This window comes from Uloborus diversus, chromosome 4, assembly GCF_026930045.1.
Source record: "Uloborus diversus isolate 005 chromosome 4, Udiv.v.3.1, whole genome shotgun sequence".
In the NCBI taxonomy this organism is placed as follows: Eukaryota; Metazoa; Arthropoda; class Arachnida; order Araneae; family Uloboridae; genus Uloborus; species Uloborus diversus.
Genome location: NC_072734.1, coordinates 142,822,726 through 142,849,216, shown reverse-complemented (window position 1 = coordinate 142,849,216; position 26,491 = coordinate 142,822,726). Strand labels below are relative to the sequence as shown.

The window sequence follows — 26,491 nt, the reverse complement described above, 5'->3', positions numbered from 1 at the left end:
ACACAGCTGATCAAGCCCCGATTCTAAGCATAAAAACTCTAACTAGTTTTATTTGGGGATGCCAACTAAGAGGCAAAATTTCAAAATAATTTTAGTGCAGTTTGTACTGCAGTAGAAGACCGCTATAACGCCGACCTATATAACGCAATTCTCTTTAAAACGCACAAGTTTTCAGAAGTAAACAATATGTTTTGAAGTTTAAAAAATCCTTCTGTTTTGTCTTGCAAACATAAAAATTGTTAGGCAAATTAAATTTTGAAATAGTTTTTCATCTTTCCATCTTATTTTAAAGCTTTTAAATTGAAAATGAGTACTCATAGTAAACAGAAAATACAAGATGGCTCACGAAAATGCAGCTGTTATGCAAACCATGAAGCTAGCAGAAGTGCAGGATAATTCACTTTCTTTTAATTGTGAAGCATATTTATTTGTGAATGATTAGTTGTATAATTAGTGCTTTAATACTCATTGCAGATGAAACTCATTCTGAAGTGCTAATATAGAGACATATTCCGAATATTAGTTTCAAAATTTGTGAAATGATCTGTATAACGCAAAAGCTCTGGTCCCAAGGTGTGCATTATAACGGTCTTCTACTGTATTATTGAAATTATATCTAAACACAAAAAACAATAAAATAAGGCTTTTTCACAAACTGACAAAAGGCTTTACCAAGCTTTTCTGCCAAAAGGCTTTTGTCGGATGTCTTTTCGTCCATAAGCTCATTACTTTGCATTGAAAAATTCATTCCTTGTAATGCCTAAATACATTTCTGCAGTAATCAACAATTTGCACTTTTTGAAGTTATTTCTTAATTTACTTTTTAGCACAAAGGTATTTAACATTTTCTCCCCTACTTCATTGAATAAGAGCAAATTTTTAAACAACATGCATATAGATTTTTAACAAGGCCCCGATTTTACGCTTTCCAGATTGGACTGTTTTTTATCACAGGTCCGACAGAAAATGAAAAATCGGGGTTCTATTATACTATTGAAAGTAAATAAATACTTTGGAATGGTTTTAATCATTTCATTGAGAAAAAAAAAGACAGCTTTTATTAAATGTCATACCTGGCCAACACTTTGAAGAGCTTTCAGATCATTTTCAGATTTCTCATATAATTTGTTAAATTCCTTAAGCTGCTCTCTCACTATAAAATATTTGTAGTCATTAGAAGAATATATAAAAAAAAGGCTTCAATGATTATTTTAAAAACATGAATTTTTAGTTAAAATATGGTTAGTGAAAAGGACCTCAAACAATGATGTTAAAATTCTGCAATTACAATATTTTCGCAAACCCCCTTTATACCTCTCCCGAACCGACAGGGGTTCGTGAACCGCTGGTTGGGAACCAATGATATAGGGTAACAGGACTAGTCACAGACATGCTTAAGACATTGTTCTCAGGTTAACTGAATTTTCTAAGCCTTTTAATGTACTTAGACTTTTTAAACTATTTTTCTCTCATGCAACTACAGCTCATCTCATTTTTGGCTGCTTCTGAATCCTCTGAATTAGTTCATCCTATTTTTATTTGCTCAATTTCGAAAAAAGGTCCGACTCCCAGTAACGGACACCAAAAAATCAGATGGAGATCAGACACCAATCTGATGCTACACAGTAACAGACAGGATGAGGAAAGGATGACTAATATACAAAATTGAATTTTTCACCTCAAAATGTGCAAAAGTTCTTTATTTTTAAAACTAAAGCCTTATTAAATTCAAATGAACAAAACACCAGCTGACCTCCTGGTGACTGTTCATAACTTTCCACAATTGCCTTGTAAATACCAACTGGCTCATAAAATGCACTTTGACAACACTAGATGGTTGCACCGTATTCATGAGTCACAGCAACATCAGTTTTACCCATCTAAAAGGCTCTTTACTTAAATCCAAACTTATGACTGTCTGTTACTTGACCCTTGTCCGTTACTGGGGAACCAACAAACACAGTGCTAGGGGCACGTTGGTTTGCTTCACAGAGTGCTGTTTTTTAATAATTAATACAGAAAAAGTAAATGAATGGAAAATTTTCAGAAAAATCTGGGATTGTGAGAAATACAGTAAACTTTCATTTTATGCGCAGGTTACATTCCACGAAACCGCAGCATAAACCAAAACCATGTAAATTAAGACTCAATAGCAGTGTTAAAATAAGTGCTATGTTCAACAGATAAAAAGAATAATTCATAATCTTTAATCATTTCAATACCGTCTATGCCCATTGCACATGAATAAACTTACGATAGTCTTTTGGCAACCATTAATTACACAGGCCTACATTTTTTCGTTCATGAAAAAGCATTTCAAGTTTAATAGGTGTCCTATAGTAAATGCGGTGTGCTGATCCCAAATCTGATCTTAGTTTTTTTCCAGCATGTCAGGTTTTCAAGAAAAGTGTGTTTCAAATGTTTCATAGAAACTGCCAAAAATACTGAGAGAATATTTATTGAAACTATGTCTAATAGAAAATTCCTACAAAATCAGGGGCGCCAACTTGCAAAATTTATTGGGGGGGGGGGCTAAACGTTACTGGTGATATGTAATCCCACGGAGCCCCTCCCCCCCCCATTTTTCCAAAAAAAAAATAAATAAAAGCTCAGATTTCTGAACCTTGGAAAATGCCAATTTACATATTTTCTGATTTGGGCAGTTCTCAAAAGGTGGGAACAAAAAAGTTAACTTTGAGCAATTTCAAAAATTTTCGAATTTGACATTAATTTTGCTTTTATTTTATAGTATGCATAACTAGAACACAGTATATGAACATGAAAAGACAGCAGGTATTTGTAAAAATTGTTAATTAGCAAATTAAATCAGCAGTCTGTAGGTAACAGATTTTGGACATTGTTGTCCTGTAGGTAACATATTTTGGACATCATCATAACATAAGTTTCACCATTTTCCACATTGTTAATCTGATTTTTAACTTTTCCAATGAAAATTTTATTTACTACTTTTTGAATTTTGCAATAAAGAGGATATTAATGAAGTACTTGAATGGCTATACATACTGCTCTTTACATATAATAAAGTTTTGGAATGATTTTGAAGAAGTTGATGAAAGGTAAAAAAAAGCTTCAAATTAAAAATAATACAAATGTAAAAAGTGACATCAGTTTTATAAATTGTTCAATGTGTAACGTATTAGTTATGCAAAATACCAATGGATTAAAGAAGATAACATCATAATAACCTTTTTTATTGAGGTTAGAAGACAGTGGATCATCAAAAATAATGAATAAACGGATAGGATTATCGGCGTCAAGATCGTAACGCCATTTGGACATCTCACATGTATGTTTAAGAAAAATTATTTTTCTTCTAAGATACTGCATAAAAGCTTATGAAAACACTTTTAAACAATTAAAAATTGATTCTGAGGCTCGATAAATACCTTTAAAATGAAAACATCATATACTTAGTTCTCAAATAATAGCATTGTAAAGATCGTAACTTTTGGACATGCATCAAATTTTAAACTTAACTTTTTTCTAAAATCGCTTACAAAGTAAATAATCTCCTTACTTTTGTTATTTGTGTAAAATATTAACAAAAAATTATTCGGTGTAAGATTCATACCTTTAATTTTTTTTTTTGAAATGTATGGAGATAAAAAAAGAAAAAATTTTAACGGTACATTTGCTCAGTTAACGTTTTGGTATGTCCAAAATTGTGCCTTTTAGCAAAGAAAATATTTTTTAAGGGCATTTGAAGAGCATTTTTTCCATAATTTATGTCAATTCTTGTCTCTATACAGTATTATAATTTAACTCAAAAATTTGTGAGTTAATTAAAATGAAAGTTATTTGGTGTTGAAGCTTCAAAGTTGAGGTCTGTGTTTGATCCCACCTTTTGAGAACTGCCCATTTATACAAACAAACAATATGTGTCATGGCATTTTCAGAGTCAATCTAAGAATTGTACACAAAATTTCTTGTTCAATTAGATTATGTCACTTGTCTTCAGTGAGGGACTTTTTTACAGTTCTATTTTGGGGGAAGTCGTCGTGCAGTGCCGTGGCTAGGCATTGATATAAAGTAGGGCACTTTACTTGCATGGAAGGGCACTTAACTTGCATCCCAGTGGCACCTATCCACAAAAAATATTGGTAGGGTGGGGGACATACCGCAGGTCTAACCCCGGGAAATTTCTAAATTGGAGATGGAAAAAGTAAGTTTTACAGCTTTTTAAGCATTTCAGAGCAATATATTATCAACATTAAAACCCCGAAAACTCTACTCTCGCTAACTGGACACATTTTTCGGCTTTGAAAAACAGAAAAGAAAAAAAACACTAGTGCGGTATTTTGGTAAAAAGTAATTTAATTTATAGTATAATAATTTTGTTTTTAGACTATTACAGAATAGGGAATATATATCTATAAAAAGATTGAAATTATATTAAAATAAATCTTAAACTATCATTAAAAAATAAATCATAAAATATTGCTGTCGCACTTTGATTAATAAGTGAAATAGTTATTTTAAACTTGCTTTGAATAAGGCTCAGAGTTCATTAAATAAAAATAATATCCCTAAGTTAATTTGTTTAATATTAGTTAATAAAGTTAATATAGTGTGTAAATAGCCGGTTTTTATAGGGTCTTATACCCTAAACATATTTAAGTATTTGAAAGTAACTAACGCAGTACTATAGTAATACGGTAATAAAATAGTTTTGAAATTTTAAATCTAACATTCTGTATGTAGTTAATTCTCTATTTTACAGAGATATTTAAAATTGCTCTAAATAACAATACTAGGGCTGTCTTTAGTCATCATACATAGTTTTCTTGGCAATGCTTTCTTGGCGCCAACAGGAGAAAGTCGTCAAGGGGGGGGGGGGAGGGGGTATATGACATTAGTTTCGTTTTAGGCGTGTGTCATCAACGGTAGCCTTGTTGGTTTGGTCCGCCTTTGTCGCTTCTAAGAGCTAGTAGTCTAGCAAGCTCTGTGAATTGTGTCAGTTTTAAAACTTTTGAGAATGAGCTCTAAAACCAATCACAATAGCCGAAGCTCATTTATTAGCTCGCTACAATGCAGTTTACTGCACATTATCTGCCATTTCAGATTTGTTTGCAACGCTGCATCTGCATAAAATCAAAACTCTCTCATTAACAAAATAAAGGCATCAAGCATTTAACTGTGGAAAATCAAATTCGCATGAAATGAGGGCTAACTGCATTTAATGAAACTCATGGTGGAAGATCAAACTGCTCATTTATTTTTTTGATGAGATATAAAGTGAAATGTTGAAAAGTGAAACAAAGTGCCCCATCAGATAGGGGGTTCACTGATCAATTCTGTACTGGCAAAAAAGAATTTTAAATCAAAAACTTGATGTAATAATATTCATGATCAAATTTTGTGAAATGCAGAACCCACAACATTCAACAATTGCGAAATGGCCCATTGCACAGAATTTTTTATTTCATTTTTCCAAAGAAAAAATATATCGCATAAATAATATAAAACAAATCATTTCAATCAATTTCTATCATTCATCCTCATTTCATGAACGTTCTACTATTGTTTGGAGAAGCTTGCTAGCTATTACTACAAGATCAAAAAACTAAGCAAAAAATATTTACTTTCTTTTAAACGAGCTTCTATCTCTTTATGCTCCAATATTTTTTTCGTGTAATCCTGAAGAGCTTTATCTCTAGGATTTTCCGGTAAAGCTTGAGGTTGAGCTACAACAGCAGTCGCCATTTTTGATACTTTTAAACTTTTTTGCTTGTCATTCTGTTTATAAACGGCACATTATATTGCATTACATTTGGCGTCTAGGCTGAGAGTTCTCTCAAGTCAAATGTTTCTTCCGTCTCTTCTCTCCTATACTAGAGTCCCTATAGGCACTCTATCCTATACGCATTGGAATATGAATGTATACTCATCCATATAGGTTGATAGCCTGCTACCTTGAGACAGAAGATCATCTATGATGAAAAAACTACAAAAGTAAAAATTATTTCGATACATTTTTCTCGTGAAATTTTTGAACTTCAACAATTTTCGTTAAAGTTTTTTATATGGCTATGGCAGCAGTTTCGTCTGCTCTTCACTTTGTTCGTGTTTTCGCGATTTTCGTATACAAATAATAGTTTTCATACATTCAAAATCAATTTAAAACTGTTTTCCAATTAAAATGAAAATGGAAGAAGATGCTACAGTAATGAGTAAATTAGAATGCTTGAAAGAAATAAGGTAAATTTTAAGCCTTGAAGTATTACATTTCTGTGGGAACTGATGCTTAGTGGATCGATAATCCTAATGGATGTACGCTCTCTTAGCTTCCTGCATATCATTTTATTGTTAACTATCTGTGTTTGAAAGTCATTCAATGCTTGAAATGCTAAGCAGGGCTTTAGTTGCATGAAAGCTCATGTACTACTTTTCAATTTTATGTTAATTGTTCGACGAAATTCATACTACCCTGACGTAAGAAAACAAGTAATCGAAACTATCGGGACTCTGTAAAATCAACATGAAAAAAAAAGAAAGTTTACTTGAAAACAAGAAAATATTATTCATTGTCAGTAAGTAGCCGGTATACTCAGCTTTGTTGGTGTCCCCTCAGTTTTGCTGAGGAGTCCCCCCCTCCCCCCCGTTATTTAATTTCAATCATACCTTTTGATATATTAAAGAGGGGAGGAAATTTAAAACGTCGGCGAAACTGGGGACAAACCGTTTTATTAGTGGCTGTTTAAAATTAATAGCCACTTTCCCCTATTGAAACTATATTTTTCAATATACTTAAATAAGTTGTGACCACACAATTTTAATTAAGTTTTATTCGTGCCAACTGTTCATGATAATTTTCTGGAAGATGCAAGATCAGGCTCGAAATTAATAGTAATCTGCTGGTCTGTCACCAAAAAAAGTTTCAACAAACCAGCAGAATAGAGTAGAATCTCCCGTAAGGGACACCTCCGAATAAGGGACACCTCTATTTAAGGGACATTTTTTCTGGTCCCAGTCCCTTTGAATAGGGACCTCCATGTATTTGCCTCTCATTAAGGGACACTCGATTTAAGGGACAGTCACATAGAAAAAAAAAATTACAAAAAGTTATGTACAGTGCATAAGAAAGAATGAATTTACTATAATTCAAGTTTCACTCTTCCTCTAAAAAATAATTGAGGACAGTTTAACATTAACAAATGTTAAAGGAATAAGTATTTATTGTAAAAGTCTTGCTGTAAGTTACATGCATGATTTGCCCATCCAGATTTTTATTCAAGTAGGCTCAGCACCAAAGGAGAGGGCACAGAAACTGACTAGCTTTTTAAATATTTTTTTTATTATTAATATACAAATATTATTTAATATACAAATTGAAATGTGGACACTAATTGTGATTCACGATGTCTTGCATTATAAATGTAAATTACATAACATGAAGCAAATTCATGCATTGAATTGCTTCAAAATAATTGCTTTATAATGCAAAACTGTGGACATACGAAATTTTTGACTTAATTCTAATTAAAGAAATAATAAAAAACTTTAAAAAAAAACATTAAGTGTGAATTTTATTTAGTTGTGTATAAAAAAAAGGAAAAGTATTTAATTAAATCTAAAATATTATTAATTTAAGTTCATAAAACAGTTATATACTGAGTTACACTGCATGCATAAACTAAAATACCTCCGAAGAAGGGACACCTCTATTTAAGGGACATAATGTCTGGTCCCATTAGTGTCCCTTACTGAGAGGTTCTACTGTATAAATTTTGGTAGTCAGTACAGTGAAGTTCCTGTTCTTTTTTTTTTCTCCCCCAAAAATTTCAAGCATCATAATGTTTAGTAACTGCTGGGTAGCTTGTAACTTTGTTTGCAATGATAGATTTTAGTTGCATGAAAAGATATTTTCTACAGCCAGCAGCAGATACAGGGAGGAAAGTAATGACCCCCCCCCCCCCACACAAACTGTCGAGAATAATATCTATCCATCAACATTGTGTTCAAGCACTTTTTGAATGAAATGTGAACAATTTCAGTGATTTTTAAATTTATTGATTTATTTTTGAAAGTAAATATTTGAAATATTATTTTTTTCATTGCGTATAAAAATGGTTTGTAACATTTGTGCCCCATTAAGTGCTTTATTGCTGGTCAATTTGATGCTTTTTATTGACACCCAAGCAGAGGGGGGGGGGGCATTCTTCAGCATGATCCGCCCTAAAATGGTAGTCTGTATCCGCCCCTGTCTACAGCAGTAGTTTTTGTTCACCAACCATAGATAAGATTTTGTTGGTTTAACTCCTTGACCAATATTGATGAACAGAAAGATGCCTATTGTTTCATCTTCCCCATTTGCTCAGCCATGTTTGTTAAAAACTGCTAAGTGATTTCCTTTGTCATGTTAATTTTGTTTTTACATATTACTGTCTTTTTCTTTAATTTTTCAATTTTTAAAACGAGAACCCAAGAACGACAACTAAAAGTGTGTGGACCAGTGAAATTTTTTAGTTACTGGTCGAATTGATTAGTTACTTATATTTTTCTAAAATTCTACTTCTGCAAGATAATGCAAACCATACTTATTTCATTATTAACCGGCGCCAAAACTTTTGCATTACACATTTCATTTATTTCTAAAAGAATAAGTACCAAACATTCACCTTTTTATTATTTTTCAAATAAGTGTAATTTTTTACACCGTGCGTCAAAAGCTAAGATTAGGTTCAGGACTCATAAAGAGGTAATTCATAATTTAGTATAAAAGTACTATTTTTGGTAAATATTAGGGCTCGACCGATGGCACTTTTTGGCCGATGGGCCGATGCCGATTGTTGGCCAATTGTTCAAAGAGGGCCGATGGCCGATTGTTTTCCTCCAAATGGCCGATTGCCGATGCCGTTGGCCGATGGCAAAAACAAATAATCAAACAGAAATAAATTGATAACGAATAAGGAATTGTAAATCACAAAAAAAAATCGACCTAAATTTTTATTTTACGATCATCCAATTCATACTTCACAAGTTTTTTTCGGCACATCTGTACATGCATATGTACCTAAGAACATATAGATGACCGAAATATCCATTTTCAACGCCTCCTCAGTTAATTATCGCAAATTCTTTTGTGATGTCTTTATGCTAGTGGTGCGACATCGATGGAAAAACATCGATGTTTCAGAACATCGATGTTGGAAATTAAAACATCGATAATATTGATATATCGACCAAAAAACATCGATGTTTCTGAACATCGATGGTTTAAAACATCGATCGTTTTGTCAATATTTAACATACATTTTTTAGTATGCTACACTACAAACTTACATAGATGATAATCTCTAACAAATGTATAGTATCTTAATGGATCAGGGCATTGCGTCTAATTTAAGCAATACAAAAGAATACGAACCCCACGAATATATTGAAACTACTGAACTGCAACTCATAAATACAATTTAATAGGAATAATTTCGCAACATCTTGGTACTATAATAAGACAAAAAATGATAAGACATGCAACAATTAATACAAACTAGTTAAATCTGCGAAAAAATATATCATAGCACTTACAGTCAGTTGTATGATGAGAAAGAATTGTGCAAATTATATTAAAAGTACAAAATTAATTCTGACAATTATTATTCAGAGCAAGAAATATGTTTTGAACTGTTAGCGCAAAAAAGTTAAACACAAATTGTGAATAATTGGTGGACGGCTTATTGAGGGTAGACGCAGTGGCGGATACGAGTGAGGAAGTCATAACACCCCCCCCCCCCCCCCATCCCGCAACAGCATTTGAATGTTTGCTCGAAAAAATTAAAAACTTGATCGAAACCGTAAGAAGTGTATACAAGGAGGAGGGGCTATCATGACCCCTCCTCCCATCAAAATCTGCGACAATACTTTGTAATCTGTTTCAAGGTTCATTGCATTTGAGTAGTGAAAATGACTGCTTGAAAAAAAAAAAAAAAAAAAAGCCGGACCAAAACCATAATAAGAAACAGTAAATAGTTCTCGATTTTTTTTTATTTGGAGGGGGGGGGATTAACTGTCACTTTTCTATTTATAGCATATGTATTTAAAATATGTAGACAGTAAAAATAGCTTTTCTCGAGACAGTTAGTCTGCGGCGCTGAGTTCAGGAGCCAGTATAGTGAGAAGTAATAAAGAAGTGTCTGACGCCCGTTTGCTTTTATAAGCAACAAATTTAATCAACGATAGTTTTTGTAAAACCATATCCAAAGCTTCAGGCATCGCTTCAATCGATAAAACATTTGAGTCCATAAATGTTTTTTTTTTCTGTAAAGTCTCTATAGATTAGAATTTCTTTCTGTTATAATTTTTAGATAGTTCAGTTTTTAGTCGTGCTGAGTTTATTTTTAAATGTGCTGTAAATAGTTTATTAGTTTAAATCAGTGTTTAGGATTTATTATCGTGCAAGAAATGTAAACTTTGAGTGTCGTGTTAGCGCAAAACCTCATTATACATAGGTTCTCGCAGTGGTGTCCACTAAGGCAGTGGCGGATACAAGGAGAGGGCCATAGGGGTCATGACCCCCTCCCTAAAACGTCGACAATATTATCCGTTCGCATTGTATTCAAACACTTTATGGATAAAATGTAAATAATTTCCGTTTTTGTTTCAGTTTTTGAATTATTTTTACAAGCAAATACTTGAAATACTTCTTTTTTTAATTGTTTATAAAAGTTATTCGTGAGGTTTTTGTCCTATTAGGTGCCATATCCCTGACCGATGTGGTATTTTTTAAACACCTAAGCAGTTTCAGAAATTTTTCTTACCAAAAACCATAAGTTTATTCGTGGAGGAGGGGTGAAGGTCACTCCTTAGCATGAGTCCCCTAAAATGTTAGTCTGTATCCGCCCCTGGGTAGACGATAAGTAACCCCCAATATTTGGTGTTTAAGCGCATTTCTCTTTTCGCTGACTATTCCACCAGGCAGAGAAAAACCTCCTTCCGATGATGACACATAAGTCGCCATCACTATCAAATACTTCGACACAACTTTTAACAGTTCTGAATTAGTACAGTTATAATATTCACCATAGTAATATGTAGGATTCTCCTTTAGTTTAAGAATTGGAGTCTTAGAATCGACTGCAAGAACTGACAACAGACTACCATTGTCGAGTTCTTCCAATAGCTTTGACCTCTTCCTCACCCTCCAGTTATCTTTTACCATCTTGTAGTGATCTTTCCAAAAATCATCCTTTACACAGAAAAATCGATATTTTTAAATGTGCGCAAATAAATGATTTTTGAAGCAATTCCATACGTAAATTTAATTACCTAGCAAGAAAATTGGAGCAAAATTTACTATAATTTTTAATTATAATACAAAAACATCAACATCGAAAAAACATCGAAACCAAAACATCGAAACCAAAAAATCGATGTTCCGAAAACATCGAAAGTAAAACATCGATGTTAGAAACATCGATGTTTTAGCAAAAACATCGATGTTTCCAAAACATCGACATCGATGTCGCACCCCTAAGCCTTCATGCGCGTAAACTTGCGTCACTCAAAAACGTTATAAAATAGTCAGTTGAAAACTCATTCGTACTAGTATGATCTAAAAGTTCGAAGACAAATTGCATAAAACCTTACCCTGAATAGTTCACATTATCGAAGCACATCTATCTACAAAATAATCAGCTTGAACGACTATGCACTTCTGCCAACGTTCGTATAGCTTTTACAAGCACTCCTGGAAGAAATTTTTCGCAACCTCCTGTAAGGCCTCTTGCGTTGCTGCTTTGACTTCATCGTGGGTAAGAAGGCGACTTTCATGTTGAGGATGCACGGTTCGATTGGTCAATACTCTGGTATGACAAACAAATAACATAACGTTTCCTCGAACTTAGCTCCGTTTGACTTTTACCTGTTCCCAGCAAAAAACCATTTCCATGGACGCCACTTTCTCTGTCAGGAGAAGATAAAGCTGCATCATAGAAGGTAGCGAAAAATGGCTTCCAGGAGTGTTTCCAAAAGTTATATGAACACTGGCAGAAGTACGTAGCCCCTCAAGCTGACCTTTGGAAGGTGAATGTACTTCGGTAATGTAAACTATTCTGGGTAAGGTTTTATACAGCTTGTCCCCAAACTTTTGGATCGTACTACGTATCATCTGTATAGGGTTAAGCTTCTCCTTTTTTAACTGCTGTATGATGAAAGAGAAAAAACAACAGACAAAAATAAAAATGAAAAAGGAAGAAAAACAAAGAGACTGTTTAATAACCAATTGATTTGTTTTTTTTAATTGAACATATAAGTAAGATTTCAGTAATATTGTAATGATGTATGGATTTAGTTACATTAAGCATAGTTAAAAAACATTAAATTATATTGTTTAATCATTCAAAAAAAATAAATAAATAAATAAATAATAAAACTATGAAACCGTCAACAAATTACGCAATTGAAGTGGAAAGATTGCACGTAGACATTTTTTAGTCATCAAACTAAACAAAAAAGCTAACAGATAAATTACAATATTAAACCAAAACAGGAATATTTTTATATTTATTTAAAATTTATGAATAAAAAAGTTTGCATTTTTCATAAATGCTATAACGGTGACATAGATTTTGCTGAAAAAAGACAAACTCAATATTTACACCAAGTTAATCTTTTATGAAGCTTTACAAACAAGTTCAAATTATTTTTTTCAATTTAGCAATAATTTTCTGAAATTTAAAACTGCATAATAGAAAATCCTTGAAACTTTTCGATAAAAAACAAAAGTAACTTATTCATTGATTTTATATAAATACATAAAAATACTTACTTACAACAGAAAAAAAATCGATCGCTATTAAAGATCCAAAAAAGATGGCGCATTACGAAATATAGGAGAAACAAGTATGAGAAATACGCAAAATGACATTTTTTGACCGAAATAAATTATCGCTAAATATTTAAGAAATGCTTGAAACGACGAGGGAGGGTTAGGGGGGGTCACCCTCCGATTTCGGAGTAACTCACATTTCGGCCCCAACCTCTGCCTCGTTTTTTTAGTACAGAACCGCTACCCCCGCCAACGCCTCGGAAAAGTTTCTGAATCTACTTCAGCACTTCTGAAGAAAAAATTCAAAAGTCCCATCGATTTCCGAATTATGCCACCATTCGAAACGTCTTTAATCAATTTCTTACATTAATGCTCTAAATTCTTTCTAAACAATAGATAAAGTTTGAAAAAAAAATCTCTAATTTTATGAATGGTGTTAGTTTTAAAGAGCTCAGAAGTACAACTAGAGTTTAATTTCAAAAATTGAGGAAGTGGGAGGAGAGGCCTCGCAGTGTTCTCGGAAATTCAAAAAATAGTCGTAAAAAATAGAGTTCAAAATAATCATAAACATTCAGCAGAAAAACCCTTTCAAAACTTGCACCCGAGTTTGTTTTGACGTGCAGTGGCGGATTTAAAATATAGCAAATGTTGCAATTGCGCGAGAGGCCCCATAACCATAGAGGCACAGTAGGAGTTACAAAAATGCTTATGATAAATGTTCTACAACTTCTGTGATAGTGAAATAGGGCCCCAAAATATATTTCGACGGGCCCAAAACTTGTAACTCCGCCGAAGCGATACAGAAAAGACTGCATTAGTGTGATTCATATGACAAATATCGAAAAATTAAAAAATACCGTCGGTTCTACGGGAATCTAATAAAATGACACAAAAACCGGTTCGCCATTTCATATTTGTTTCCATAGTCTCCAATTCGGTAATATATCACCAAATGATCGTCAGTCTGAGACGCTATATTAGTTTTGCATTGAAATAAGTGATTAATGACTTTAAAAAATGCGTAAACAGGCTTTTCAGAACACCCGATCGAAAACAAAAAGGGAAGTGCACAACTGGAACGTACGCACACCTCACATGCGAAATTTATCCTTCTACAGCTTACCATTTTTGAGTTATGACTTCTAAGAAATACATACGTACATTCAGCTGCAAGAAACAACGCAATAATTAACTTGTTTGGTACCTGAATGCAGTATGAAAAACTCTTTCAGGGGTGACTAAAATGGAAATTCATACTGAAATTTAATTAAACAATTTTATATGAAAACAATAACTCTCTTTACTTTGTATTAAAAAGTAAAACAGCAAAGGTCTTTTTTTCTTTTTTTGTCAAAAACATCGGCCAATTCCATCGGCTTTTCGATGCTTTTAAGGCCGATGGGCCGATGTTTCCTGCAAACTAGCATCGGCCGCCGATGGCGATGCCGATGGCTAAATTGTTGAACCATCGGCGACGATGCATCGGTCAGGCCGATGCATCGGTCGAGTCCTAGTAAATATCAATGATCTCCTGAGCAGAAAAATATATTTGCCCAATTTTAGGAACAGAACCAAAAGTTAATAAAATATATAATGTTGAAATATTTCGCGAGATTTAAGTTTTGCAATTATATGCTTGTGAAAGTCAAGAAATTTTAAGCATTGTTTTGCAATTTCAGCATATTTTTATGTCAGCTCTCGAGTTCCAATATTTCCTGTGATTTTTGAAATAGTACGCAAAAGAAACCATATTGAGTGCAAGTATAAACATATTTTTTCAAAATAAATACAATAATCCCCCCCCCCCCAAAATCTACCTTTTTTTTGTACTTACTACTTGACAAATGAATACTTTCCGATCTAAAAAATATACAAACAGAATTGTTTGGTTTTTAAAAAACCATGTGATTTTTTTTTAAATGGTGTTTTTGAAAAATTTATTATTTTCCCCCAATTATTTTCATAAATTTTACATATAATTGCAAAGAGTAAATTATAATTAATGCAAAGTAACTAGCAAAGCTTTATAGATAAAATACGGATTTAATAAATTTAGAAACTTATATTTTTTTAAGGTAGGTAATGCAAGTTGCTAATACTTTTTATTTCATTTTTTTTCTTTTTTTAAATCTATGCAGCTTTCCAATTAGGTACATAATATACAAGGCAAACCAACTAAGTTTTTCAAAATTATATGGGAAAAAATCCAAGTAGCTCTTTTATAATTTTTTTAGCATCAGTATTTTTCAGTCTTATGCATTTCAAAATAGTCCAAAAAGCATATTTCAACCAAAATTTCATATTGTCGCCTCAGAACAACAGTAGGATATCATAGTGTTTTTCCTGAGATTAGATGCCTTACTGTTGCTCTGAGGCGACGATATACTACCTAATTTACTTGATTACTTAAGATTTATTGAGCTATATTATGTACCATTGTAACGATGCATAGTGTAAAAATATCTTAATACTTGAATATTTAAATGACAAGAGAAAAAAAAACTGAAGAAGTCCAAGAACACTTAGAGTAGGCATAAAATGGCGCTTATACCTGCACACTTTTGGCATCCCCGATAGAGGATGTAGTCAGTGCAAGAAAAGAAAATGTATAAAATTATGAAAACAGAAAACATTCATATAAAAATATCTTTATGCCAAATTTTCACCCTTCAAAGAACTTTTTTGATCCCAATATAATAAAAGGAGTCTCATGTATGAATGGTGGAAGAATCAATAAACATTAAATTTTTATGACAGTCTTTATTATTAAAATATGTTAAAAAAGTATTTTCGTTGAAAGTTAGCTCTGAGGTTTTTAATTAAAATAAATTTTTTTCTTTGATGAAAAAATTGTATTCCTAAATGTATTAAACCCGAAAAAATGTCTGCAATGGAAAACATAATGATTTTCTTAAAACCTACTTGTCCTGCTTTTAACTGTTGTCATTGATACATTAGGTAAATAAATTACATGATTTGTAACTTTTTTTCAAATCTTTAAACAAAGTATGTGCGTTGGTCTTGATTTTTGAAGTTGTATTATGTACATCAGATGTGCGATTCATGTGTAGATACTACAAACTAGTTTTCCATGTTAAAGAATGGGTGATTTTAATTTTACTTTTTTATTTATATTAGATAGCTATGATTTTGAGGAAATTCATTTGCAAGATTAAATTCTTGGCTATTTTTAATTAATTATGTCTGAACTATCATAGTAAATTATTTCTTTGATTTATACCAAGACCCATTTATGTATTGTATTTTTTATAATAGTTAAAGATTTTCAAACAGTCTTCTCGTATGTAGAAATCTCTAAATATGAGGAAATGAAATTACGAGATTTTACTTTTAATTAATTAAGAAGAAATTAGGTACAAATATACCAACCGAGGCCGTATCGAGAAATTTTTTTCGGGACGGGCCCGGATTAGCACATTGCCCTAACACACACACACACACTCATATAGTATATATAGACACACCAAATGCATAAAAATGTTAACATAGAAGATTTTTTGTCTCGATTTTTAATGATTCCACTGTTTGGACTGTTGTTATTTTAATTTCTTATTATTTTTCTTATTCACCTTGTAGTGGTAAGGATAACAGGAGAGTGTCCCTTTAAGTCAGATGTAGAACATCCATAATTTCAGGGGGTCTGGGGGTTTTCCCCCCGAGAAATTTTCGAAAAAAAAAATCTTTATTTTGAGGCCTTATATTGGGTAATTGAGACTACAAAAATATGAAAAAAAAAAAAGGCAAACAAAGTCTTTTAAAAGTTATACATTCTTTTGCAAATCAAGATCAAACAAAATAAAAATTGCTTGTTTGACAAATCATGGAACTTAATGGACAGAGAGGAAAGACGAAAGAGCAGAAAAGAGAAGCACTTCGTCATCTGCTCATATCGGCTTTTAGTGAAATTTGTTTTTGATTGCTCCTCCTACCCCCCCCCCCTTTTTTTTCTCATTAAATGCCCTACAGTATGAAAATTGTACAAAATAGTTTAAAAGAAATGGTGTAGACATTCAGAAAATAAGAACGGAAGAGTAATATTCTAGCCATTTGGACAATTCGTACTTCATTTTCTTGATAAGATACAAAATTGAAGAACTTTTCAAGGAATTTCGAAAACTTAAATAATTTTCAAAGACTTTCGAACAGTTGAAATTATTTGAAGCTCTTTATTCACACTTTTCAGAAGTTAATTGCAGTCTTACAAAATGATTATAACTTTGTAAGACACACCCGTTTTAAGTTAAAAATAAATGCAACGAAATATTTCTCGAAAAAAACTTTTTTTTTTCAATCACAAGTAGTGCAGAAAATGAAAGAGAGTAGAGTAAGTGTTATTTTTTTTTTCATACTACAAGTATTAACAGTATGCAGTAGAAGTAAGAAAAAAAAAAACAAGCAATAACAAAAGAACTTCCATGATACTGAATTCAGCATTAAATAAATGCAAGACAAGAAACATCAGTGACAAAAATGATCTTGAAAATTATGCTACAAAAACACGAGAATCGTGATTTTTGCATTTTTTACTCAGGATGTATCAAGGAGCTGAATTTGGCACATCTTGGTAACAAGATACTCGCCTAATCGGAAACTAGGGGCCCAGCCTTTGGGGAGTCCCCGGCTCGAAATCAGTACAGTGTAAGTTTTATAAGAGTTTTAGGGGGAGGAGGGCAGGGTCGTGCATAGAGGGGAGAAGGGACACCTGTTGGCCCGGGCCCGAGCTTAAATGGGGCCCAATATTTTTAAGCCTAGGGTTGAAAATATGGGTAAACAATATGGAGGGGGCTCAAAAAAAAGCATTTGTGACAGCCCCAAAATTTCTGTGCACGCCCCTGGAGGAGGAAGTGCACAGAAGTCAGTTTGGTAGACTTGAAAAGTCTACCGAACTGACAAAGGGTCTGTCTTAACCCTGGACTGCCCTGAATTGAATTGGGAAAGAGAGCAGGAAGTCCTAATTAAAGGTCTAAATTTCAAGTGTGCCTTGCAGCTAGTGAGAACTAGAACTGCTTTTTCTGTATTTCTTCAAAATATTATAAATTTTGAATAGTAGCAAAATTAAGAATAAAAAAAAACTTTGTCATTTTTCTTTTCTGGCATTAAGAATTTAAAAAAGAAAAAAAAAACCTTCTTCTGTTTTACGGTACAAAACATTTCGGGGGGGGGGGGGCCGTCAGCCCCCCCCCCCTCTGGATACGGCCCTGATACCAACGTTAAAAAAGTAATAAAAACCAAATAAACTCGGTTTAAACCACATAAAAAAAAGGTCCCCCCCACCCTCAAAAAAAACGGTTTTTATACCAACCCTGCATATAAATAAAACTAATTGAAGACCCTTTTAGAGTTTCTGTTGATGAAGCTCCTGAAAGCATACAGTTGGAGCTTGTTGATTTGCAGACCTGTGATACATGCTAATCAAGTTTCTGAGAATTGGGGCTTTTAGAGTTCTACAAATCCTTACCTCTAGGATCTACTAATATTTGAAGAATACAAGCATGTGTGTTAGTAGCACATTTGTGAACATGACGAGAGAAGTTAAGGGGCAAATTTGTCAATGGTGCAATTCTCGTCAAAAAATGAGGACTTGAAACCAGAAATTAAAAAGTTGCACTTTGAGCTGCTTTTCTTAAAATGAGTATAGTGTTGAAAATAAAATTCTCTTTCGTAGTAAAGTTCTGTAGGATTTTCAATTTTTTTTTTTTTTTTCTTACATTTTGCATGAACTGATTTTGTTACATTTCAGTTATTTTTAGAAAATGAAGTATAGAAATGAACCTGAATGATTCAACTGAAATTCCTCTTAAAGCATTTTCAATTTGTAAAATCATTCATTGTTTCAGAACCCGCACTATCCATTTGGAGAAACTGAAGTCCCGTTTGAGACACGAGGTGGATGCCACTGAAAGTGAAGAAAAATGCTTAATGGAGTACAGACATGAAATGGAAATGTTGCTTCAAGAAAAAATGGCTCATGTTGAAGAACTGAGACAGATTCATGCTGATATCAATGTTGTGAGTATTTAAATCCATTGATATAATTCCAATTTTAAAATTGGAACTTTGTGTACTGTGGTTACTCTGACTTTTTTCTTGATGTATTACAAATGCAACAAGGATATATAAATTTATTTGTTTTATTTGCTTATTTTTGAATTTGACTTTTGCAATAATTGACTCGTGACTTCTATTTAGGAAAACTTGTAACTGTCATAATCATTAAATTATTCACACTTGCATTTAAAAAAAAAATAGTTTGTATATATTCCAGTGGTGTTCCTTTTAAAAATATCACCCAGTATATTAATTTGTAGAGTTGCCTCCTCCCCTTCCAGCAAAAAAAAAATCTAAATATCTTGAACTGCATAAATGCAGATTTGATTAATTTTAAAAAAAAAGTAAGTTCAGTAGTTTTTTCTCTATTTGCCAATGCATATATTAAGATTCGGTCTTTACTTTGCTATTTCCTTTTCCCTCCTCAAATGAAAGAAAAATTTTCGTCCTACACAGGGTTCCCATTAGAAGAAAAGAGTGGGTGAGAAAGTCTCACCCATTGTTAAAATTAGAGTGAGAAATTTTGTTCTAAATCTTAGTTCTACAAAATATTACTGCATTTAGACAAAGTAGTACTACCGTGTATTTTTCCATTGATATTACCCATTGTGAAAATTGTATTTTACATTGTATTTGTAAAAGATCTATGAATCTGCTAATATTGTGATGTTTTTAATTTTAGATGGAGAATGTCATTAAACAGTCGGAAGAAGATCGAAATAAACATTTAGAAAGTGCTAAACAGCTGCACCATGAATTTAAACCTCTGAAAGACCTTGTTGATTCGTTAAGGCATGAAATTGGACTCTCTAAACTGCCTGAATTACATGAAGAAGATGAAAACTTTAAGCCTGAGTATAAGCAGTTTTATTTATTTTTGATTTTTCTGAACTCAAAGCCGAATAAATCATGGAATTTCTTATGTATATAAAATTTTTCATTGAAAAAAATACATACTTAGAGACAGAGAAATGTCAGAACCCCAACTTTTAACAGTAGAAAATTGTGGCAATAGCAAATCATTTCTGTAAATAGTAGTATTATTTTGCTGCTATAATCTATTTAAAATTTCATTAGATTTTTGTTTTGATGTCGTTTTTTATGAATTTGTAGCATAAAATCAATATAATTTTTTCTCAGATAGAACTATTCCACATATGTCAGAAATAGCTTAACAAGAATTTGATCTTCATGTGCAAGCGATGAAACTTTTCTCAAGCTAACGTGGAATTCTGAGGGGGGAGGGGGGTTATTGGCAAATTGCAGAATACCAGAGAAAAACTTTCAAGTAATTTGATAAGGTTTTATCCATAGGTTCTCTGATAGGAGATCACTATGACCTTCAAAAAATGTCCTTATTCAGCAAATTTGGTCTGAAAATTCATTAAATTTGAATTCTTCAGTACAAAATTGCTATTTTTTGATGATGCCTATTGTTTCATCTCATTTACTGCAAGAGTAAACATGCTCATATTTCATAATTTAGTAAAATTCAAAGTTCCATTCCATGAATCAAGAATTCCCTCTCCGAAAAACTTGTGTTCGAGGCATCTCTGATTTTATCTTAAATAGCAGTTGTTACAAGTGTATAGTAAAAATCTTTAAATAGTGCTGAGTAATATATATTATTAATGCTAGTACTTATCTCCCTGAATACTTTTTCGTGAAAAGTGTAAATAATTAAGAGGAGAAACACTTAAATTGCAAAGTATGAATAACTAAAAAAATAAAGAGGCTAACACTTCAAAAGGAAAAAGGGGTGGGTGGCATTGGTATATTCTTTTAACTCTTTTGACTATATCCCTTTTTGTCCCTTGGTGATAACTTAGATATGCAGAAACTAATGTTGTTTATAATAAGATACCAAATCTCTACCCCTCTGTTTAGACTCCTGATATATATTCCTGTAAATATTATGCTGCAGTCTCTTTCCAAAAAAAAAAAGCATCACAATTCAGTTTATTATGCAGGAATTAACATTGACATTTGGCAAATATTTATTTAAGTACAACTTTTCTATTAAAATTTGTTTTAAGGAAAACTCGGTCATGAAAGTTCATTGTTCTTAGGAAATACTCATCTTGATCTTGCATTAATAAATATCTTTCAGTACTAACTGAATATTGCAGTCCAAATTTATTAAAACTATTTAACGATAATAATACATTAAATCCTTTATTAAAATAATTTGCAGTTTTACCTTGTTCATAATTTTTCCCATATCCAGCTCAAATATATTTAAGCTTTTATAATAAAACAAAATTATTCATTAAATAATTTTGATATCAATGTAAAGGTAATAGTAAATATTATTGTTTTAGGTTTTTTGAGAAACAAAAGACTGAATGGCAAACTGAAATTCCTGAGCAGTCTTTGCCCTCATCTTTGTCTGCAAGCGCTTCAAATCAGCAATTGCAAGCGGGTCGTAGCAAACCACTACAGGATCGCCCTCAACCTGCCGCCTTCAGGCAGCAACCTCCTCCGATGAAAGTATGTCTCGGTTTCTTTTCTAGGGATTGAAAAATGAGCCCTTAAGGGCCTTTTGCGCTAGGAGATTTTTAGGTGTGATCAATTGGAACCCTACCTTATTAGACTCGAGGGGGTACCCTAGTAATTAGTTAATCATGGTAAAACATGCTATGTGGATGCCTCAATTGCCAAATCGATTAACTGCACTTTTTAGAAAAATCCTCATTTCTGCTTCAATAGTGCTGAATCAAAGCTTAGCATGTGAATTTATATTTAAAGTTTTGGTTCAGTACATTTCTGACCATGTGATGGCAGAAAATGTAACATGAGGGCCTATTCACTGCTATGGATGTAACACAACCTTCTTCATCACTTTTCTTGATTTTTTATTTAATGGAGTTAATCAATTTGGCAAGTGAGGCATCCATGTCAGAAATAAATAATATTGTACTTAAATTACGTACAAATACAAACAAAGTTGTTTAAAATATTACACTTTTTTGATGTGATTTTCTGCTTGCCCTTCGGTAACTGATTAAATTTTTAAAAAAATGAAAAGCAACAAAAATTTAATTTAATAATTGAGGGTTTTTTTTACATTAAAAATTACTTTTAATGTGATAAGTTAATAAGTAAGAATTCGATTATATTTTGTACTGCAATACTATATTGTAACTTTTATGCAATATATATATGTATATATATATATATATATATATATATATATATATATATATATATATATATATATATATATTTTTTTTTTTTTTTTTAATTTTTATCAATTATCCAATAATTAAATTTGTTTACTATTCGGTTGCCAAATACTGCAGTCAGTTTTGATTAAAAACTTTAACATCAATGTGTTTAATTGATGACCATTCTGATGAATGAATACATGATATTTTCCAATCAAAACCTGTTCCACTGATTATTTCCTGTTTATTTCTCAATTTTCATTAAAGAATCATCCCAGGAAAGTGGGTAGCATAAAAGAAAATTTTCAAAAAATAATAGCCCTTGATATAAAAAACGCACAAGTCAGGGTTCGTACGGGTCATGGAAATCCTGGAAAGTCATGGGAAAAAAAATAACAGAATTTCAGACCTGGAAAAGTCATGGAAAATTGAAATTTTCATTGAAAGTCATGGAAATTTATTTCAAGTTATGGAAAAATGTCCTGGACAAAGAGAAAGGAACAGTAACTAAAGGAGCATTAGAAATCTTGAGTGATTTAACAGTATAGCACATAAAAGCTATTACAAGTGGAAAATTGAATGATCCAAAAAATCAAATCTGAGTTTTGAAATCTCATTGCATCCACTTCTGTTGCAGCCGCTTGCCATTTTTTGCGATGTGATTTTACTGCCTGGACATCATTTATTTTGAATTTTCTGTTATTTTCAACACTTCTTATGTTTCATATTCTGTAGTAGCAAAATTTCACGTTCTTAGTTTACCACGGCCACTCAAAAAAAGCAATTCAGTTGCATGCAAGTTCGATTCCATCACTTGTAAGAACTTTATTATTAATTTTTTCAGAGTTTATCTCAATTTGTTGAATGTTTTAGAAAATGTAGATATTAAGTGAGGCGACAGAATACAGAAAAAGAGGAATTCGTATGCTCTAAAACAGTAGTGCCCAACATACGGTACGCAAAACTAATCCATGCGACCCGCTGCTACACGTTCAATGTCGGGAATTAAACGTGTTCTGAAATTTCTTTACCTATTAATTTATATGCATTTGAAAATGCAAATTTGTAAATAAAACAAATATACTTTTGAATCAGAAGATTGATTCATTACTGAATGTTTTTTTCAAAAAAGATCTGGTTTGGAAACATAAAGAACTAAACTATGTGGCTTTAAATTTAAAGAACCAAAATACTGTCAAGTTATGTGGATGATTAAAGGCACTGTTGACACTAAAAGGTAACTTTTGAAGCAAATTTATTGAAACTTAATGATGACTCATTCAACCTTTGTCCCATTCAACATCATTCTGCCTGTTTAAAAAAAAAAAATCATACATTTAAGCATCATCATATTTGCTTCACTGCATTTTTACTTTACTTATATTTATATGATAAAGACAAATAAGAATAGTTTAGTGTTTTAAGTGTGCACTTATATTTTTTCCACAACGAGTATGCTTCAATGAGGCTGTGGGACGTTTTGCTAATGCTCATTTCCAAATATTACCAAGTTTGAGATTAAATAGTGCTATTCTCTTCGTGTAACGAGGTCATGAAAATTTTCATTGAAGTCATGAAAAAGTCTTGGAAAAGTCATGGAATTTTTTCATCCAAATAGAGTATGAACCCTGACAAGTGTGAAGAGTGAGAACTTTAAATTTTGTGCTACTTTTTATTCTCCTTTTATTGTAAAATTTTCTTCTTATACATATTAATGTGCATAAATTTAGAAAACGTAAAAACCTTACATAATGTATCTCACATCTTATTTTTTATTTAATTTAGTAGTTTTTTAAATATTTTGTATATTAACTGTATTTTCATTTTTTAGTCTTGTTTATCCTGTCATCAACAAATTCACAGAAATGCTCCTATTTGCCCATTGTGTAAAGCTAAAAGCAGATCAAGAAATCCTAAGAAGCCGAAAAGAAAGTTGGATGATTGAAGTATGACTAACTTTTTTTTTTAATTAATAGGATCAAAGGTTTTAGAGAGTAAATAGCTAATTGTCCATTATGATTACATAGTGAGATTAAATCATTTTATTCCTTATTTATTTTTGATGTGTCTGTTTTATTCTGCCTTTTTAATAATGAAAACCTTTTTTCATAGAAACATTTTGCCCCCTCAATAATAGAACTTGAATGCAGTATTTTGGAAATGATAAACTTGAAATAAAAATGATTATTTAAAATAATATTTATTCACTTTAAAAAGTTTTCTCAAAATGAACAATTCTTTACTTTCAACAATGCATCGAAACAAAGTTTTAAAGTGCAAGTTTTAATAAGATGAGTGATATATATTTGTGTTATCATAGATATAGTTGATTTCTCAAGTGAAGTTTTGCATGCATCTAGTCTGTTTCAGTGTTTATTTTGTGCTGACACTAAAATTGATAACCCCATTTCGCCTACATATACGTCTGTAGTTGATACTGCTGAAAGTTCCCTTATGGCTTTTCATGAGCTTTAGAATATTCCTCTCTTAAACTGCACCGGAATTCCAACTGCAGCATTAAAGTGATGATACAAGAATAAATCAGATGCTGTTTCAATAAAATTTTGTATTCTGGTACTGTCAGTGTCAAAGATTACTTTGCCAATTAATGAATTTTTAATGAAGAATTCATTTTCATATTTTCTCTGCAGATCCTTCAATAAATACTGGTTAGAAGCATTGCTTAAAACCTTATTTTAATTGATTTTTTTTCCCCAATAAATGCTTTGGTTTTAGGAAGAAGTAATGCAATATTGTGGAAGAACCTTAACAGCAAGTTCTCAGACCGCAGTGACGTTGTCCATAACCAAAAATTAGTTTAATGAAGTTGTGACCAAACTTTTTTAACCCAAGGTGTCAAAAGCAATAATCTCACTTGCCAAAATAAATAGAATTTAAATATATTTAATTTTTTTAGATAACTTGAAAAAACACCCATAAGGAACAAATATTATGAATCCATAATTGTTATCATTACTGCATGCTTATTTTATTAATACAAAATTTTCATCTGTTTTTTAGAAACCAATTCTACCAAATAAAGATGATAGGTTGGGTTAGAAGGTTCCTCATTTGACTATAGTGCCATGCTAAGCACAAAAGTGGTCAAAATTGAGTTATTGTCACCAGGTGGTTCTTTGTCACATATTTTACCCATATACAAAACTTTGAGATTATTTGTCAATGGGAAAAAAAGTTCCAAAAGAGATTCATCTGAATCGAATGCATAGTGGCACAGAACTTTAATTTAACCAGGAATTTCTCATTTTGAACTCAGCTGCAGATACCACTTTTGCGCCTAGCGCGACAGTATAGGTTAGGCACCACTGGCGTAATTGCCTTAGGAGGAAAAAACAATTTCCCTGTTTTTCGCGCTCTGTATTCAATTCCTTTAAAATCTATCCTGTTGGAAAAGTTTAATAATTAACTGGTGATGTGTGTAGTTCATTTTGAGTAGAATTTTAATAACTTTCTAAATTTTCTTTTTGCTTAGGTTTCTCATGGCTCTATTCTTCATCTGCTGCATCTTGTTGTCATTCGTCATTGCTGCATGTTTTATCCCATGTTCCAGTACTTTTACAAGTGCCAAACTATATTGATGTTTTGTATTTTCAATTAAATTAATGTTGAATCAGTCATTTTGTAGCCTTGAAGTGTTTTTAATATTTAGTATTAGGAGAATTAATAGTTGACTGACGACATGTTTTTTAAATTTCAAGAATTTACTTCTGAAAGTATAATTTACTTAGGCTTGGCATTTATTATAGTATAAACCACAAAGAAGTTAAGTCCCTCATGAAATCATGTTCATTGAGTTAAATATTTTAATCAGTACCTTGTTTCATAAAAAGAGTAAGAAAATGTTCGGATGAGTTTAATATTTTTTGCTGTGTGTAAAACTTTTTTCTTTTTTTTTAAATCAGATACATACTTTCATGTGTTCTAAATTTGTTCATTGAGTGCAAAGAAAAAAAGTTATGTACATGCTTATTATTTAGTTCTTATTAACTGCACAGTATTGATTTTGATTCCAGTTGATTTTTACACATAGAAAATGTGTAAATGTAATTTAAACTTAAAATTTTTGTTACCGAAATAATTTTGCAATAATCATTGTTACAAATTTAAATTCACCTTGTATATATATCGAATCAAAGCCATCTTTGTATTGTACCATCAAAATACTGATCTGTAATTTGTAAGTTCTTTTATCTCATTTTATATCTTTTGTTATTTTTTTTTTAATTATGTAATAATTTATTAATAAAAGTATTGCATGTAATGAATGAGTCGTCCTTGATTTGTCTACTGTATTATTTCTAATATACATTTAATTTACATTTAAAGAACGTGGACCGTATGTGTGCCTTAAGTTCAAAATTTATTCATATATGTGAAACTTCTCTGCAGCAGCCACTGCTCTGTTCCTGGAAAAAGTGTTTGTTAATGGAAGTTTGTTGCTTTTAGA

At 31.8% G+C, this 26,491-nt stretch overlaps 2 protein-coding genes across 2 annotated transcripts in view; one reads left to right on the top strand and one right to left on the bottom strand.

The window, feature by feature from the left end:
- The window catches only part of LOC129221232 (26S proteasome regulatory subunit 10B), a 31,595-nt gene extending 25,842 nt beyond the window's left edge, over positions 1-5,753 (bottom strand). The window contains exons 1-2 of the mRNA XM_054855688.1: positions 5,604-5,753; positions 1,074-1,153 (exon numbers count right to left, since the gene is read on the bottom strand). Coding sequence (XP_054711663.1) covers positions 1,074-1,153; positions 5,604-5,724 — 201 coding nt within the window. The 5' untranslated portion in view covers positions 5,725-5,753. The remainder of the gene's footprint in view (positions 1-1,073; positions 1,154-5,603) is intronic.
- Positions 5,754-6,062: 309 nt separating this feature from the next.
- On the top strand, positions 6,063-26,259 carry LOC129220531 (zinc finger C4H2 domain-containing protein-like). The gene is made up of 6 exons (XM_054854960.1): positions 6,063-6,219; positions 18,646-18,817; positions 19,539-19,711; positions 21,178-21,346; positions 23,855-23,969; positions 25,517-26,259. Exons 1-5 carry the CDS (start codon positions 6,161-6,163, stop codon positions 23,966-23,968), a joined length of 687 nt encoding a protein of 228 aa, XP_054710935.1. The 5' UTR covers positions 6,063-6,160; the 3' UTR covers position 23,969; positions 25,517-26,259.
- The last annotated feature ends 232 nt before the right edge of the window (positions 26,260-26,491 follow it).